The 16192-nt window shown below is 42.7% G+C and overlaps 1 protein-coding gene across 1 annotated transcript in view; it reads right to left on the minus strand.

Moving 5' to 3' along the window:
• LOC124616216 (pikachurin-like) overlaps window positions 1-16192 on the minus strand; it is a 976895-nt gene that overhangs the window by 195253 nt on the left and 765450 nt on the right. Inside the window, exon 7 of the mRNA XM_047144519.1 lies at window positions 1024-1213. Coding sequence (XP_047000475.1) covers window positions 1024-1213 — 190 coding nt within the window. The remainder of the gene's footprint in view (window positions 1-1023; window positions 1214-16192) is intronic.

Raw genomic sequence — 16192 nt, forward strand, 5'->3', positions numbered from 1 at the left:
TATGTGACAAACTCTTATGTTTTCGTCACTTTTTTGGGAATAATTATCACATCCACAAGAAAACCTAAATCGGGCAAGGCAGAAGAATTTTTTACCCATTCGCCAAGTGTACAAGTTAGGTGGGTCGACAACATATTCCTGTCATGTGACGCACATGCCGTCACCAGTGTCGTATAGAATATATCAGACGTGTTTTCCTGTGGAGGAATCGGTGGACCTATGACCTTGCGATCAAATGTTTTCGGTTCCCATTGGAGAGACACGTCCTTTCGTCTACTAGTCGCACGGTTTTGCGGTGCGTCGCAAAACACAGACACTAAACTTATTACAGTGAACAGAGACGTCAATGAACGAACGGACAGATCATAACTTCGCGAAAATAAAGAAATTCAATTTTTCACTCGAGGGAAGACTTGAACCAAGGACCTCTACAGCTCCTTACGTTAACCGCGGGACCACGTCGCTCCTGAGCTCACGTCATCATTGATGTTGCATATCATGCACATGGACTACTCAGTTTGTATATTTTGCTTATTTTTTTCATAGTTCCACACAACTTCTTCCTGTTTTCTCGATTGATCTGTGTTCAGTTTTTCAAGGCCTATCCACTGGGTCAACTTATAACTAAATCTGAGGGGGGTGCGATGGGGAGGTTCCCTTGTTAGTAGTTTTTTCATTTGACGCTTATTTCGTGAGATATTTGACACTGTCACGAACAATGGACCACCCTGTAGAGGGAAGTATATCTCCCGTGGGTTAAGTTGCGCCAGTAAAAACTGGGAGTTCACACATGCAACTGCAGTGTGCCACTAGCTGTGGCGACACTTGAGTTGCGTGTGTGAAGCCGGCATTACCGTCAACAGTGGAGAGCCAGATTAGCGCCTAGTTCAGGTTCTACACTGCGTACAGCGCTTCAGAGGGACCACAGCCGGTGACTACGCCCGACGTGCCTCTCTGCAGCACGCAGGTGGGAGCAGGGAGGCCGCACCGCTGGCGCTGGCGCTGCCGTCGCCGGGTACTCACCGACGTCGAAGCCCTTGACGGCGTCTCCGGCGGGCGCCAGTCCGAAGCTGTAGAGGCGGTCGTTGACGATGAGGCGGCGCACGCAGCCGCGCAGGCCCTCCTCGGTGGGCAGCTTGTCCGCCAGGCCCGTCGTGTTGCCGGGGCCGCCCACGAACAGCGGCTCGCGGAACGTGATGCGCGAGAACAGGCCCTGCACCGACACAAGAGCCACAGCGGGCCGGCGTCAGGAGGCGGCTGCACCGGGGCGGACGCGGGCGAACACGAGAGCGCACGCTGTTCGCCAGCGTCCGCTTGTAGGCAGGGTTGCCAACTTCTTACACAGATAATACACTGAGGTGACTAAAGTCATGGCAGGACGATTTGATTCACGGATCCAGTTATATGGCTCCTTCCGTGTATAGCAATTTTACGATTATGACGAGTGGGGCCTGAAGATAGCATCAATGTTATGCCGAAACTGGTAGCACATAGAAGTTCATAAAATAAAATAAATTTCTACAATACATACGGCTGTTGGTAAATTATTGCATCAAGAAGTTCATGCCAGCCGTCGCCCTACGATCCATAATGGATCAACGAAGATTAATCATCTATGGCGACTGACGACAGAAGCGAATGCCTTTGCTAACAGCACGACATCGCCTGCCTCTTGGTACCGTGACCATGTCGGTTGCAACATAGACAACTGGATAACTGTGGGCCGGTCAGATGAGTCTCGATTTCACTTGGTAAGAGCTAATGGCAGGGTTCCAATGTTGCAGAGAACTGACGAAGCCTTCGACATAAGATGTCATCAGGACACTGTGCTAGCTGATGGTGGCAACATAAAGGTGTAGGCGATGTTTACATGGAATTGACTGACTCATCTGGTCCTACTGAATCAATCATTTACTGCAGACGGTTACGTTCATCTCCTCGTAGATCATTCAGTGCCATTCATGGACGTTATGCTCCCAAACACGACGCAGTTTTTACTGATAACAATGCGCCATGACAACGTGCCACATTGGTTTGAAGCATGTACTCGACAATTCGAGCCAATCATTTGGTCATCCAGATCAACCGACATGAATCCCATCGAGCAGTTATGGGACGAAATCGAGAGGTCAGTTAGTGCACAAAATCCTGCACCGGCAACCCTTTCGCAATTACAAACGGCTATAGGGGCAGTATGGCTCAGTATTTCTGCAGGGGTCCTCAGACGACTTGTTGAATCCATGCCACGTCGAGCTACTGAATTGCGCCGGGCGGAAGGGGGTCCGGCACCATATTAGGAGTAGCCCATGACTTTTGTCATCTCTGTGTAAGGGATCGTGGAAGAAGCCTACAAAATAAACATTTGAAATAGTGTTTTCTACAAAGAAGATCATGAATATATTTAAAATGTGCATGCAAGTTTTATTTTACACTGATGCTTCTTTTCACAAAGACTCATTGAATTTTAGATATGTACGGAATTCTCTAGACTTCATATTAAAATTCATTCCTCACTACAATTCTGCTTATATAAGGACAGCGGTACATTCGTTGCGCACCTCTCTCTACTTATGTTTAATCTAATAAAAAATTCTTACTGACTCAGCATTTGCAACAGGGATGGTTAATACAAACGCAACACCCTTTACCAGATTGAGAACCGTAACACTTTTATATCTCAAGACACAGGAAACACTAATCCACTTTCTGTTTGCACTGCCTTTCATGGCTATGCCTTGCTTCAAAATATCCTTTGCATTACAGAATTTATCATACAAACAACCATCTAAATCATACATCTCAACTGATTCCATTGTTTCTCGAAGATGCTAAAATTTAGCGTGGAATTTAGACTAATAGTCATCCAAGATCCTACTGGCTTTGGCAGTCGCACTTCAAATTTGACATTCTTTCTAATACGTTTTCAGTGACACATAAATTCCATAATGTTATCCTCAATTAATTTAGGGCTGACCTACAGTTTTTGCATGCTCAGAATGGTCAGTATTAACGCCAGACGCCACATGAATCTCCTGTTTGCAAAAACGACGGAAGGTTTTGAAGCAATTAGCTTTCACAGAACGAATCCAGGAACATGTTTCTTGCCAACATGAACGATAATTTCTTCCTTGGGATTGATTTTACCCTGTTCTAACCGCTACTCATATTAGAACAAGAAAACACGAGCTCCGAATCTGAGCAGAACAATGGTCACCTCGTGTACCTTATCGTAACGTGGCCCTTCCTCCAGTTTGCGGATCGCTGGCTGGCAGAACAGATTCGTAACGTAAGCGGTGTTGCCGGCTTACTCTTTTACTTGTTCACCACAGCGCTAGAGACTGCAGAAAAAGCCGTCGCGTGTCATGTGAAATAAATCATTTTAACTACCACAGGAAAAGTCAGAAAAATATAGGATTAATTCGAAATAATACGGGACACGGGAGGTGACAAAAACAGTATCCAAAATGCGGGATTTCCCGCGAAATTCGGAATAGTCGGCTGCCTACTGGTAGGAGCTACAGGGGCAAGTTGACGAGCGGGCAAACATTACACGGTAACTCACGTTAAGTCCACACTTGTCATCATCACACAGATTCCGCTAACGCATCGCAGACCTCTCTCTCTCCGTCGGAACAGGCCTTGGAAGGCCCAACGGCACCGACCGGCCGCCGTGTCATCCTCATCCACAGGCGTCACTGGAAGGGCACGTGGTCAGCACACCGCTCTCCCGGCCGTATGGCAGTTTACGAGACCGAAGCCACTACTTGTCAATCAAGTATCTCCTCCGTCTGCCTCACAAGGGCTGAGTGCACCCTGCTTGCCGACAGCGTTCGGCAGACCAGATGGTCGCCCATCCAAATGCCAGCCCAGCCCGACAGCGCTTAACTCGATGCCGCCGGTGTTTGCAAATCTTGCAGGGTTGTATCTGTAAGGTAACTGATCAGTTCAGTTCACATAATTTACTGCCAAACGCTCAGTTTGGATATACAGGGTGGTCCATTGATCGTGACCAGGCCAAATATCTCGCGAAATAAGCATCAAGCGAAAAAACTACAAAGAACGAAACTTGTCTAGTTTGAAGGGGGAAACCAGATGGCGCTATGGTTGGCCCGCTAGATGGCGCTTCCATAGATCAAACAGATATCAACTGCGTTTATTTAAATAGGAACCCCCATTTTATTACATATTTGTGTAGTACGTAAAGAAATTTGAATGTTTTAGTTGGACCACTTTTCTCGCTTTGTGATAGATGGCGCTGTAAGAGTCACAGACATATGGCTCACAATTTTAGAGGAACAGTTGGCGACAGGTATGTTTATTAAATTGAAATACAGAAAGTAGATACGTGTAGACATTTTATTTCGATTGTTCCAATGAGATATGTGTACTTTTGTGAACTTCTGAGAACGCATGCTGTTACAGCGTGATTACCTGTAAATACCAGATTCATTCAATAAATGCTCAAAATGATGTCCGTTAATCTCAATGTATTTGGCAATACGTGTAACGACATTCCTCTCAACAGCGAGTACTTCGCCTTCCGTAATGTTCACACGTGCATTGATAATGCGCTGACGCATGTTGTCAGTCGTCGGTGGATCACGATAGCTAACATCCTTCAACTTTCCCCACAGAAAGAAATCTGGGAACGTCAGATCCGGTGAACGTGCGGGCCATGTTACGGTGCTTCGACGACCAATCAACCTGTCATGAAATATGCTATTCAATACTGCTTCAACCGCACGCGAGCTATGTGCCGGACATCCATCATGTTGGAAGTACATCGTCATTCTGTAATGCAGTGAAACATCTTGTAGTAACATTGGTAGGACATTACGTAGGAAAGCAGCATACATTGCACCATTTAGATTTCCATCGATAAAATGGGTGCCAATTATCCTTCCTCCCATAATGCGGCACCATACATTAACCCGCCAAGGTCGCTGATGTTCCACTTGTCGTAGTCGTCGTAGATTTTCCGTTGCCCATTAGTCGATATTATGCCAGTTTACGTTACCGCTGTTAGTGAATGACGCTTCGTCGCTTAATAGAACGCGTGCAAATAATCTGCCATCGTTCCGTAATCTCTCTTGTGCCCAGTCGCCATGCAATTCATGGTGCATTGAAATATGGTACGGGTGCAATCGATTTTGATGTAGCATTCTCAACACCAACGTTTTTGAGATTCCCGATTCTCGTTCAATTTGTCTGCTACTGATCTGCGGATTAGCCGCGACAGGAGCTGAAACACCTACTTGGGCATCATCATTTGTTGCTGGTCGTGGTTGACGTTCCACATGTGGCTGAACACTTCCTGTTTCCTTAAATAACGTAACTATCCGGCGAAAGGTCCTGATACTTGGATGATGTCGTCCAGGATACCGAGCAGCATACATAGCACACACCCGTTGGGCATTTTGATCACAATAGCCATACATCAACAGGATATAGACCTTTTCCGCAATTGGGAAACGGTCCATTTTAACACGGGTAATGTATCACGAAGCAAATACCGTCCGCACCGGCTGGATGTTACGTGATACCACGTACTTATAGGTTTGTGACTATTACAGCGCTATCTGTCACAAAGCGAAAAAAGTGGTCCAACTAAAACATTCATATTTCTTTACGTACTACACGAGTATGTAATAAAAATGGGGTTCCTATCTATAAAAAAAATCGCAGTTGATATGTTTGACCTATGGCAGCGCCATATAGCGGCCAATCGTAGCCCCATCTGGTTTCCCCCTTCAAGTTAGACAAGTTTCGTTCTTTGTAATTTTTTCGTTTGACGCTTATTTCGTGAGATATTTGGCCCGGTCACTATCAATGGACCATCCTGTATATACAGGTCAAAACTGTCTAAATGTTCCCCTTCTCCTTTTTTTTTTACAAAGCGGTTTAACCACCGATTACTAACAAATGTGACACATTGCTTTAGTATCGTACTAGACATCCCAACAAGTCTATGTTCCATTATCTTAGTAGGGTTAATTATTGAGTCAGTCTTCTCCTTGTCAGTGTCCACGGAGGCGTATTTCAGATAGAAGTCTTGCAACCCATTTTCCTAGTGGGTTATATTATTACCTGTAGGAACGAAGTTTTTTTTATCTACCTGCTATGTTCAGAAAGTGACTGTTAAACAATGTACGTATAATTGACTCACCAGTAGCAAGAACGCTTTTAACTACATACTGACTTTGTAACCTCGACTTTGTGCTAATGGCCTGAATATTATGAATATTATTATTATTATTATTATTATCATCCAATTCAACTGTAGATTTTTAAGGACAATTATCTCACGTCGATTTGTACACTGGTACAACTAGGACTCCACCGACAAAATATTGCCTTTTGCAATAATATTTTCTACGTATTTTGGTATCAGTGACACATGGAATCCGGTAGGTCGTTATAGAGAAACTCCATTTTGATTGATTTCTCAGTTCCATTTGCCTACAAAGGTAACTGGAACCGTGTTGACTGGAACATACACGTAGTGGTACAAATGGTATGCGCTGTGTGACCTTTCTGGAAACAATACTTGTTTTTCTTGCTTCGCTGAAGCTTGCATTCAGTACTGCTCTTTTCTTTGTTGGGTTTATTCTTCACATCGTGTTTGTTGTTAAGATAACTGCGACACAGAACAGTAAGATAGATAGGTTTACTGATGAAGAATTGGGCGATATGCGCCTCGTGTGTTGTTTCACTAAATACGATGTAAGAGCGGAACAACAACGCACCGATCCCGCAGCGCTCTAGTCACATCCCAGTTCTTTTCTGTGTGTAAAAAGACTCCTACGAGAAACCATTGTTTTTGTTGTACGTTTTGGTGACTGCATGAAAGTATTTTCAAAGAAACGGAGGTAACTGGCGTAATGAACCGAAACAATAATGTTTAAATTACAACTGTACAACGAATCCCTATGACAAAACAATCAGGTGAACACTAACGTCCTACACTTTGTCGGTGGAGTTCGAGTTAAGCTGTACACTTGAACGAATGTGAAGTCAGTTTTCTGCTCAGATATTATTATTTATGTACTATTTTTCTGCGTTAAGAACTGAGACATTTACTTTTTGTTTATAAACCGGAAAGTATCAGTACTTTAGTGAATGGTGTTGTATAAAAGTGTAAACAATTTCGATAGGCTGAATAAAATGTTGTTTCCCACATAGCTGACAACGCCCACCATTCGAGAAGTTCAACGTTTGCATCGCATTCAACCGGTCGCTGTTTGTTTATGTATGTATATGTGTGTGTGTATGGGTGTGTGTGTGTGTGTTTGTGTGTGAGTGTGTCTGTGTGTGTATGTGTGTTACTTATGTATATGTATGTATGTGTGTGTGTGTGTGTGTGTGTGTGTGTGTGTGTGTGTGTGTGTGTGTGCGTCTGTTTGTGTGCGAGCGCGCTTTCAAGATAGGAGGACCTGCTTCTGCGTTAGGTGTAGGTAACTCTTCGTGGACAGGTTGAAACGTCCCCTTTGAACAATTATACACGACTTTCCTTAAACTGATACACAATATTTTTTTTTAGCGCAACGCAATCTGACTTTCAAAAATCCCTACAAAAGAATGGCCCTGACAAACATTAAACTATACCTTTCACAAATCACTTACCTCACAAAAATCTTCGCTGCTCAAGCTATTGCAATACAGCGAGCGCCACTACTGCCAGCTAAATAAAAGATTCAAACTATGGAAGGCACTAACTACTGATAGGGATAGTTAGCAAATGAAAGATATTAATAGAGAACAAACAATGTATTTACCTTGATATCATCATATATAAATATAGCAGTTCATGACAAATTTCAAAACTCCGCCATCTCTCTCCCCACATCCGCCACTGCTGGCGGCTCACCTCCAACTGCACAATGCTACGCGCTGTTCACAGCCAGCTGCCTAACACTACAATGCCGAGTATTACAACAATGCAAAGCAGCCACAGACTGCACACAGCACAGCCAGTGATTTTCATACAGAGGTGGCGTTACCAATAAAAAACCTAAACAGCCTACTTACAAGGTTATACGTTTCACACCATAAAAGCGTATTGTGCTTTCACTGCCTGAGAACATTTGACCTTTGGTACTCAGGAAAAGCCGTGGCTCCAGACGGACGTGATAAATAGTGTATGAAACACCTCAGATATATCATCCAAGTGGAGGCGGCTTAACGTTTCGCTCCCAGTTTCTGCGGTGTATAATTTACGACGCGCGCTGCATAATTAAGCGAAAGGTGTGAACTTCGCAGAATCTGCATTTGTTACGAATGAAATACTCGGGCGATCTTTCTGCTATGTTGGGTGTGCAGTAGAGTAACGGATTTATTGTCAACACATCCATTATATAGGGTCCGGCAGCGCTGTTGTATTATTCACGAGGTAACAGGCGGCGGGGCGCGACTGAACGTTTCCGTTCGCTCGGCCTCAAATCCTGCCTTTCTGCCCGTCGGTCACGTTCTCCCTCGCTGCCATTCGCTTTCACCCACTGTTTGTATCCTGCACTTTCTGACAAAAATCACTCTTCTTTATTTTCAGTGACAGTTCTGCTTTTTATCTTTAACGTGGGTTAACTGTTTAGAACTCTAGCCGGCCATGAAAGCTTATGTGACACATAGAACGTCAAAACTACGAGCGTGAACTTTGACATTCTCCAACATTTACACAAACATTGTTATACGTAGTACTTTAAGTGGTGACTCTGTGCTACGTAGCAACTTACCTTGTTGAGGCACGAATAGCTACAGCATTTGGAGGGATATATTCCTCAAACCCCTGTTTTTAAAAAGAAGTTATTTTACAAATAAAAGCTAAACGTAATAGCTTTTAAGGCTAGTGGTCAACAAGTTGCGGCTGCAACAAATATATCCTAGCCAAGCGGCTTGTTAGTATGGTAAGTAACCATGTGGTTATTTCCTCCTTCGCCATTCAACAATTATAGCAAGAATTACAAAAGTGATTCTCCACAGCTTCCCTTATGATCATATTCATAAAACAACGAAGTATTTTCGTTAATGGCTACAATTATGTAATATCAGTGACAGAAACTGTCACGTGAAGTCGCCCTGTTCGACGTAAACTTCCGACGGACGCGTTCCCACCGAGTGTGTTACGTCCCTGCCGCGTAAGAAAAATTTGGTTGGGGTTTAGAGCATTATATTGGCGCGAAGTCTGCCGATCTCAAATAGGACGCCACGTCCTTTCATTCCCTTGCCGGTGTGAGGGTACTGGTGTGTAGTATCTGTAAGTGGTTGTTCTTTGGAGGGCGACAATGCCCAGTGGGCAGAGAGTCGCAAGCAGAGGCAGTTAGAGATGGGCACACTGAAACACTTAACTGTTTCGAAATAAATGAAACAGTACAACGTAATGTTTCGATACGCTGTTTCGAAACAGTGAAACAGTGTGTGTTTTGTAATCTATTAAACCTACACATTTTATCATCTTGAATGTCTACTGTATAAGTATGTCCATATAAACATAAATGAGGTGCGAGAGCGCTAATCATATAGCAGAAAGTATGAAACTATCACTTGGGGGTCTTGGCAGTTTCGTATTTCCTGCAGCAAATGCGCTGCTTTCGTGTCGTGTGACTTTCATACGTTTCAGTTGGCTGAGGACAGCCATAGCTGAAGGCAGAAGAACCACCACGAACGGAACTGGAGGTGGGAGCAAACTGCAGAAACAACGGACATGCTACTGGGATTCCCACATTCCGTTAGTATGGGTAATATACCCATCCTGCTAATTGCGATGCACACAAAGGGAATCATTGTGGATAATAGGCACAGTGACTATAGACTCACAAATAACGCCAAATAATTCGAATAAATAACAAAATATAACAGAAAACATTTTGAATTTCTGCTATAAATTCACCATGCTTCCCAGCCCTCCCCGTTCACCATTATGCTATCAGTGATATGTCAAGCAGATTGTTTGCAATTATACCTACATCAAATTTATGTATATGTCTAATAACTGTCACTCTACGCCTTTTTTTTATTCAAAACGTTGTAGGCTTACTTGCGTTTCTTAATATGATTACTGTACATGAGAAGCGTATGTTATAAAAAAGTGTAATTTAATCGAATCATTTTCACATATTTATTATTTTGAATGTGAATAGTATGCGTTGTTTTATTGTTTGGTTAGTGTTTATAAAGCAGATGTTACGCCATTTCGTAATAGGACAGTCAGCTAGAAACGAAGCTTTATTTTCGGATATCTTAAGCTTCATGCTACTGCTTGTCAAAAAGATTTCGACACTCTTGAAAGTTGTGTTTCAGTACCTGTGCCGAGCCCGAATCTCGTCGGACACAGAGCGAAATGAAACATCCCTGTTTCGATAGAATTAGTCCGTTCCAAGCACAGATGGACTGAAACAGCCTTATTTTGAAACAACGATACAGTTTCTGTGTCTAGCTCGAGATCGAATCTGGTCTGGTTATCCGACACAGGGGCGGAATGAAACATCACTGTTTCGAAACAGTGAACCACAGCCGTTCCGAAACATTGAAACAGTTCCACGTATCGATACACTGTATCGAAACGTAGAAACAGTGGCCAAGCCTAGAGGTAGTTGTTGAGAGGCTGTGGAAGGTGTAGGCTGCATGAGCCAAAGGCGGTTGTGTAGCAAAGGATTTATATCTGTGTTTAATAGTAGTGGCATACAGTTTGAATAATAGTGTGTTTATGTTTGTGCAGTTCTTAATGCGTCTCCATCGGTTAGTACCACACCAGTCCATTTAACAATGAATGAAGTCTCGATACACACGGTCAACTAAAACAAGAGGAATGTAACATAATAATTATTAATTAACCCATATAATCTCCAAGGAGACGGGAGCTTATACCGGCCATAGATACCACTGCTATCAACAGCATTTTTTCACCACCAGGCCTCGAACTGCTCATCTGTAAGTCGAAGGCCAATACAGAAGTTTTCGTTACCATATCTGGCAATAGCGAGGGAAATCCAGGAGTGTTGCTGCTGGCCGGCCGTTGTGGCCGAAAGGTTCTAGGCGCCTCAGTCCGGAACCGCGCTGCTTCTTCGGTCGCAGGTTCGAATCCTGCCTCGGGCATGGGTGTGTGTGATGTCCTTAGGTTAGTTAGTTTTAAATAGTTCTAGGGGACTGATGACCTCAGATGTTAAGTCCCATAGTGCTCAGAGCAATTTGAACAATTTTTTTGCTGCTGTAGTGTCTGGTCAGAAGGCTCGTCTGCTGCAGATCTCCAAGTCAGGCTGCAGTGCAGAAATCGCGATCTCCTGGGACTACAACTCTAAATATCAAAGTTATTTTCTTTGCTCCACATATATCGTTATTAATACGTTTGCTTCCTAGCTCCTGATGTTAGGTATCTTGGTATTTTCTCACGGTGCATACAATAATCATTTGGTCTTTTGTGCTCAAAACATATAACTGGACAAAAAAAGAGTTTACTGACATGCTTTCATTCCGGGTACACATGAATGCTCAAACGCTATCCAGTGATGCACCGTATTCAGTATTGACGTTTTACGGTATTCTGTGACATAATTCTACTCCAGTAGCCACTCTCAGAAACCCGAGATCGATTGCCACAACTCTGTTGTTTCCAAATCGAGTTGCTCAGATATAACGTGCTTTGTTCGTCATCACCTACATACTACGTAACGAAAGTTGCTTCTTACGTAACGTAACTGATATTTTCGGCCACTGCATAAAACTGTTTGACATTATCCACCAATTTTCATATTAATCTTTCTAATTCTCTCTTCACCACCATTTACTTTCTTCGTGTGATCTAGTTTCCGTATTTGGTCCCTCATCTCTAAATTATCCCTAGCTTTATTACCACGCGCTGGAAGCCAGGGATGACATCCATCAACTAACCTCATACAACCTGGTACGAGAACACAGCTCATCGTAATTTTGACAATTGTTTAGGAAAGATCTTTGAAGCCATTGACGTAGCCAGTTTCAGTCGAAGCACGAGGTCAAATTACCTCTAGTCTGCAAAAAAGGAAAAAATCTTTAAAGGGCGACATTTTAATAACTATTAATTAACACCTTTCATAGACAAAATTAAATTTGTGTTCCATAATCCGTTGAAGAAAAGGAATCCTTTCATATCCTTCACGATAACATACAGTTTAACATTTATTATTACGTTTTTCTAGTGATTTTGGTTTTTGTATGTTTGTAGCCCTTCTACAACCTTTCAGTAGCTGCATACGATCTAAACAAGCAGTTTGAGAGAGCTTCCCAATGTCATTCTTAAGCACTGAGTTGTCTGTGTAATCAGCCATCAATATAAATTTACATGAGCCTTGATTCTTAAGACACGTCCTAGTTCTGACGTATGAGTTGTCTGACGCCATAGGAATAACTTCAGAAGCCACCTGAATGAAAGCCGTAGCCTCGATTGAGGTGAGCCACTTTTCAGTAGGGCAGTTCTGACAAGTCTTGAGCCGGCCGCTGTGACCGAGCGGTTCTAGGTGCATCACTCCGGAACCACACTGCTGCTACAGTCACTGGTTCGAATCCCGCCCCGGGCATGGATGTGTGTGATGCCCTTATGTTAGTTAGGTTTAAGTAGTTCTAAGTCTAGGGGTCTGATGACCTCAGATGTTAAGTCCCATAGTGCTTAGAGCCACTTGAACCACTTGATAAGTCTTGACATGACATCGGCAAGCTTAGGTAGTAGAGCGTTCTCACAGCTACGGACGTGTGTATGTTTCCAAGATGGCAATGTGTTGTTTTTGTTTAGGGTGAAGATGCCAACACTGACTCACTGAGGCAACGAGATATTTCACTGTACCGGACTCGTGTTGCTTGTTTTGCACAGGGCAGTAATAAATATATATCATTCGAAATATCTTTTCGTTTTTTATAAAGTGAAGAAAAATTTCAGTCAACATACGAAGTCTCGGACCTTGAATAGCGGGCAGAGTACACGACTACAAGATAACTATGTCCACCGGAGGAGTGGGTTTCAGTTTCAGAATGTACGTTATTAGTGAGGGCTCGAATGAATACAACTTGAAATACACGGTACGTAGATGTCACCACACGATTGCTCTATGAATACGATAAACTATGAGGTAAAGTAGCAAACTACCTTAAGCTTGGTTGATAATGTTCTCGTTTCCAGTATAAGGAGCATCTTTAATCAAGGAGTGTCAAACCAATATAAAGGCACATTACACACATTCTACTGGAAAAACGAAGTGTCACGTATTTCGTGAGAGTGTCTTTCACTTTTGACGTAGTATCTGCTGTAAGGGGATTCGTCTCTATTGTAAGGGGCCAGAAAGCCGTGCTGAATATTCTAAGGTATCAACGTCCGTTCAAAACAAATTAGATGTGGAGCAGTATTCAAGCAACTAGCGTTGATGGCTGAACGTAGCTTGGTGCGTATCTGAAGATAATATAGCAGGGCAATGGTGGTGCGAAAAAAATTGCCATGCGTAGCGAGATTCTTTCTCCTACTATGGAGAGCATAATGTCTCCTAAATCTGTTCTAGTTTCATCACTGGCTGTATTCTCAATTTCTTTCCTTAATGACGTTCATCTTGCTCGATTTTATGAAGAGGACGACGTCAAAATTTTGCAATGTGAGACTCGTTTCAGAAACAACGCTCTATGCTTAACCGGTCCTCTAGAGAGCGAATGTCGGTACGTATCGATCTTCTGCACGCCGTTTCATCTGTCTGTAACGTTATCGGACACATTTTTTAGTCGTTTTGCCTCGGTTTCGTAACGAACAAACACAGTCCACATCAATACGACGCACAAACACAGACGTAGCGCAACATTTAAATTCTGCAATCATCGGAAAACGACTCCTAAAAGCAGCGAGCTGATGATCGGAAATAATCTCGTTCCGCGCCGGTCAATCCAATTAGCGCCGTTACCGCGACATTACGCAGGTTTCGAGGAAGCAGGCGGCCGATATTTACCGCTCTTCACGTAACGGCCTCTAATTGTTAATTTGTAGACGTGAGCACTCCCCGGTCGCGCTGGTAATAACAATCAGCGCGAAATGCGCGACTGCGCGCGCGCTAGTGATTTAGCGCGGACCGCAGATGTCCCTCTACCCTGAAACCGACGTTTGTGAGGGAGGGAGCAGAAGAGGGGAGGATCAAATGGGGGAAAAAAACTGCCGCCGCCATAGTAATGGACAGCATTGGTGAACCATGGGACGTTACTAATGAGGAGTGAAATGCCTCACATAAGCTAATTCAATCTGCACAATCGCAGTTTCGTTAAAATCCTGGCATCAACAGTGTGTCTCAAGAAGGAAAGAACAAAAAAAAAAAAAAAAAGAAAAAAGAAGTTCAGAATCAGGAGTCTCTTCGACAACGATACATGAGAAACGGAGTTCAAGCACGAGTTTGAGCAAAAAGTCAGCTGCGTGTTTTTGGAAATAACAACTTCAGCATTCGCCTTAAGCATTTAATGGAAATCACGGACAACCAAAATCTGGAGGTTGGGACTGGAACTTGATCTGTAGCTAGAGGATAACAAGAGGTGGCGGAAAAAACCATCTGAAATGGAATAAAATAAAATCATTTCACGTATTCATGTATTCTGTTATGTGATCGCTTTTCTAAAATTGCTATACTTCAATTACAGCAGCATTTCTGTTAGCAGGTAGCCGTATATGTGCAAAGAATGCGTATATATTCCTCAAAGTGTTTTAATAATCTTGAAGCTGCTTAGGAAGCCTATGGATATTTCTTTACAAATGTTAAAAATAGTATTTTGACCACTGACTGGAATTTAAAGTAACTGTAAATTTTACATATAATTTTTCAATGTGAGTAACCGCAGCTCAGTCTATGTATGGTTAGTTTTTTTTAATTTTGTAGTAAAATAAAAAAAAACTGTAGATAATGCTTGTAGCTCCGAATTCTTGTTTATTCTGGTATCATGGTACAACCGGATTCGCGATAATGAATCACAATTTCAGGTTAAGTCGACATCAACACAGAGTAGCACTCAAAAGTATTTTGACAACATAAAATTCGTTACTATTTCTGTTAAAATAAAACACTGTCGGATAGTGTCATGAGTATAGTGTCGAGCAGAATAATTGCGATTATCTAAAGGTGTCAGGTTGCGATTTGTTTGTTTACACTTTGCGCTGCCGGATGAATGCGACTTTCAGCGACACGCAGTTTGCTCCGTGAATTCGAGCACGTTCCTTGCTTCTTAGTTTTGATTTCTACTGATATTTACTTACAGTGATCATTTCAATATGCCGAAATGTTTGGAATATTCCAGTGACTTTAGAAACACCGTAATAAGTGCAATAAAGCAAGGACTGAAACAAACCGGAGTTGCTTGTATTTTTAGTGTCTCGTCAGCTTGTTAGTACGTGGGAAAAATTGTACAATAAACGAAAGACAGTCAAAAATAAGCCTCGCAGTGGACGTCAAAGAAAAGAGTCTCGTAACGTCGATCATATTATAAAAAAAGTTATCAACAATGACGTTCGCAAGTCGGCTGTAATGGCACAGAGATAAATGACCAGAAAATATAGCGTCGACATTCACGCTTCCACTGTCAAACAATGCTTGAAACTCTTTGCAGGGCATGGACGAAGACGGACGAAAAAGCCTTTAGTGTCTATGAAAAAGAGGAAGGCCCGACTTACGTTAGCAAAACGGCACAGATCATGGTCAAGTTCAGACTGGTCTAAAGTTCTGTGGTGTGACGCGGGCAAATTTAATTTAATGTCATCTGATGACATCAAATATGATTGACGTCCTGTAAATAAAAGATGTGACTTTCGGTACCAAATTCCACGGGCAAATATAAAGGTGGCAGTGTGACGGTTTGGGGATGTTTTTCACCATTTTGAGCTAGATCGCTAGTTCGAACTGAACTTTATTAGGGATTGGTTCGTTTACAAAAAAGTATTGAAGACTCAAATGCTACCATACGCTGAACACCAAAATCCAGGTGGATATTTTCAACAAGATAACGATCCCTAGCACAAGTACATTAGTGATTTTTTAAAACGCAAAAAAGTAAAGATTTTATATTGGCCAAGTCGAACTCCGGATCTGAATCCCATAGAACATCTATGGGAGAAGTTGGATAGCAGAAACAGAATAAATAATTATCCGAACAAAGACGCTTTTTCTGACCGTCTCAAAAATGAGTGGGATAAAATTCCGATGGATCGATTCCGAAA

Source organism: Schistocerca americana, chromosome 5 (assembly GCF_021461395.2).
Source record: "Schistocerca americana isolate TAMUIC-IGC-003095 chromosome 5, iqSchAmer2.1, whole genome shotgun sequence".
In the NCBI taxonomy this organism is placed as follows: Eukaryota; Metazoa; Arthropoda; class Insecta; order Orthoptera; family Acrididae; genus Schistocerca; species Schistocerca americana.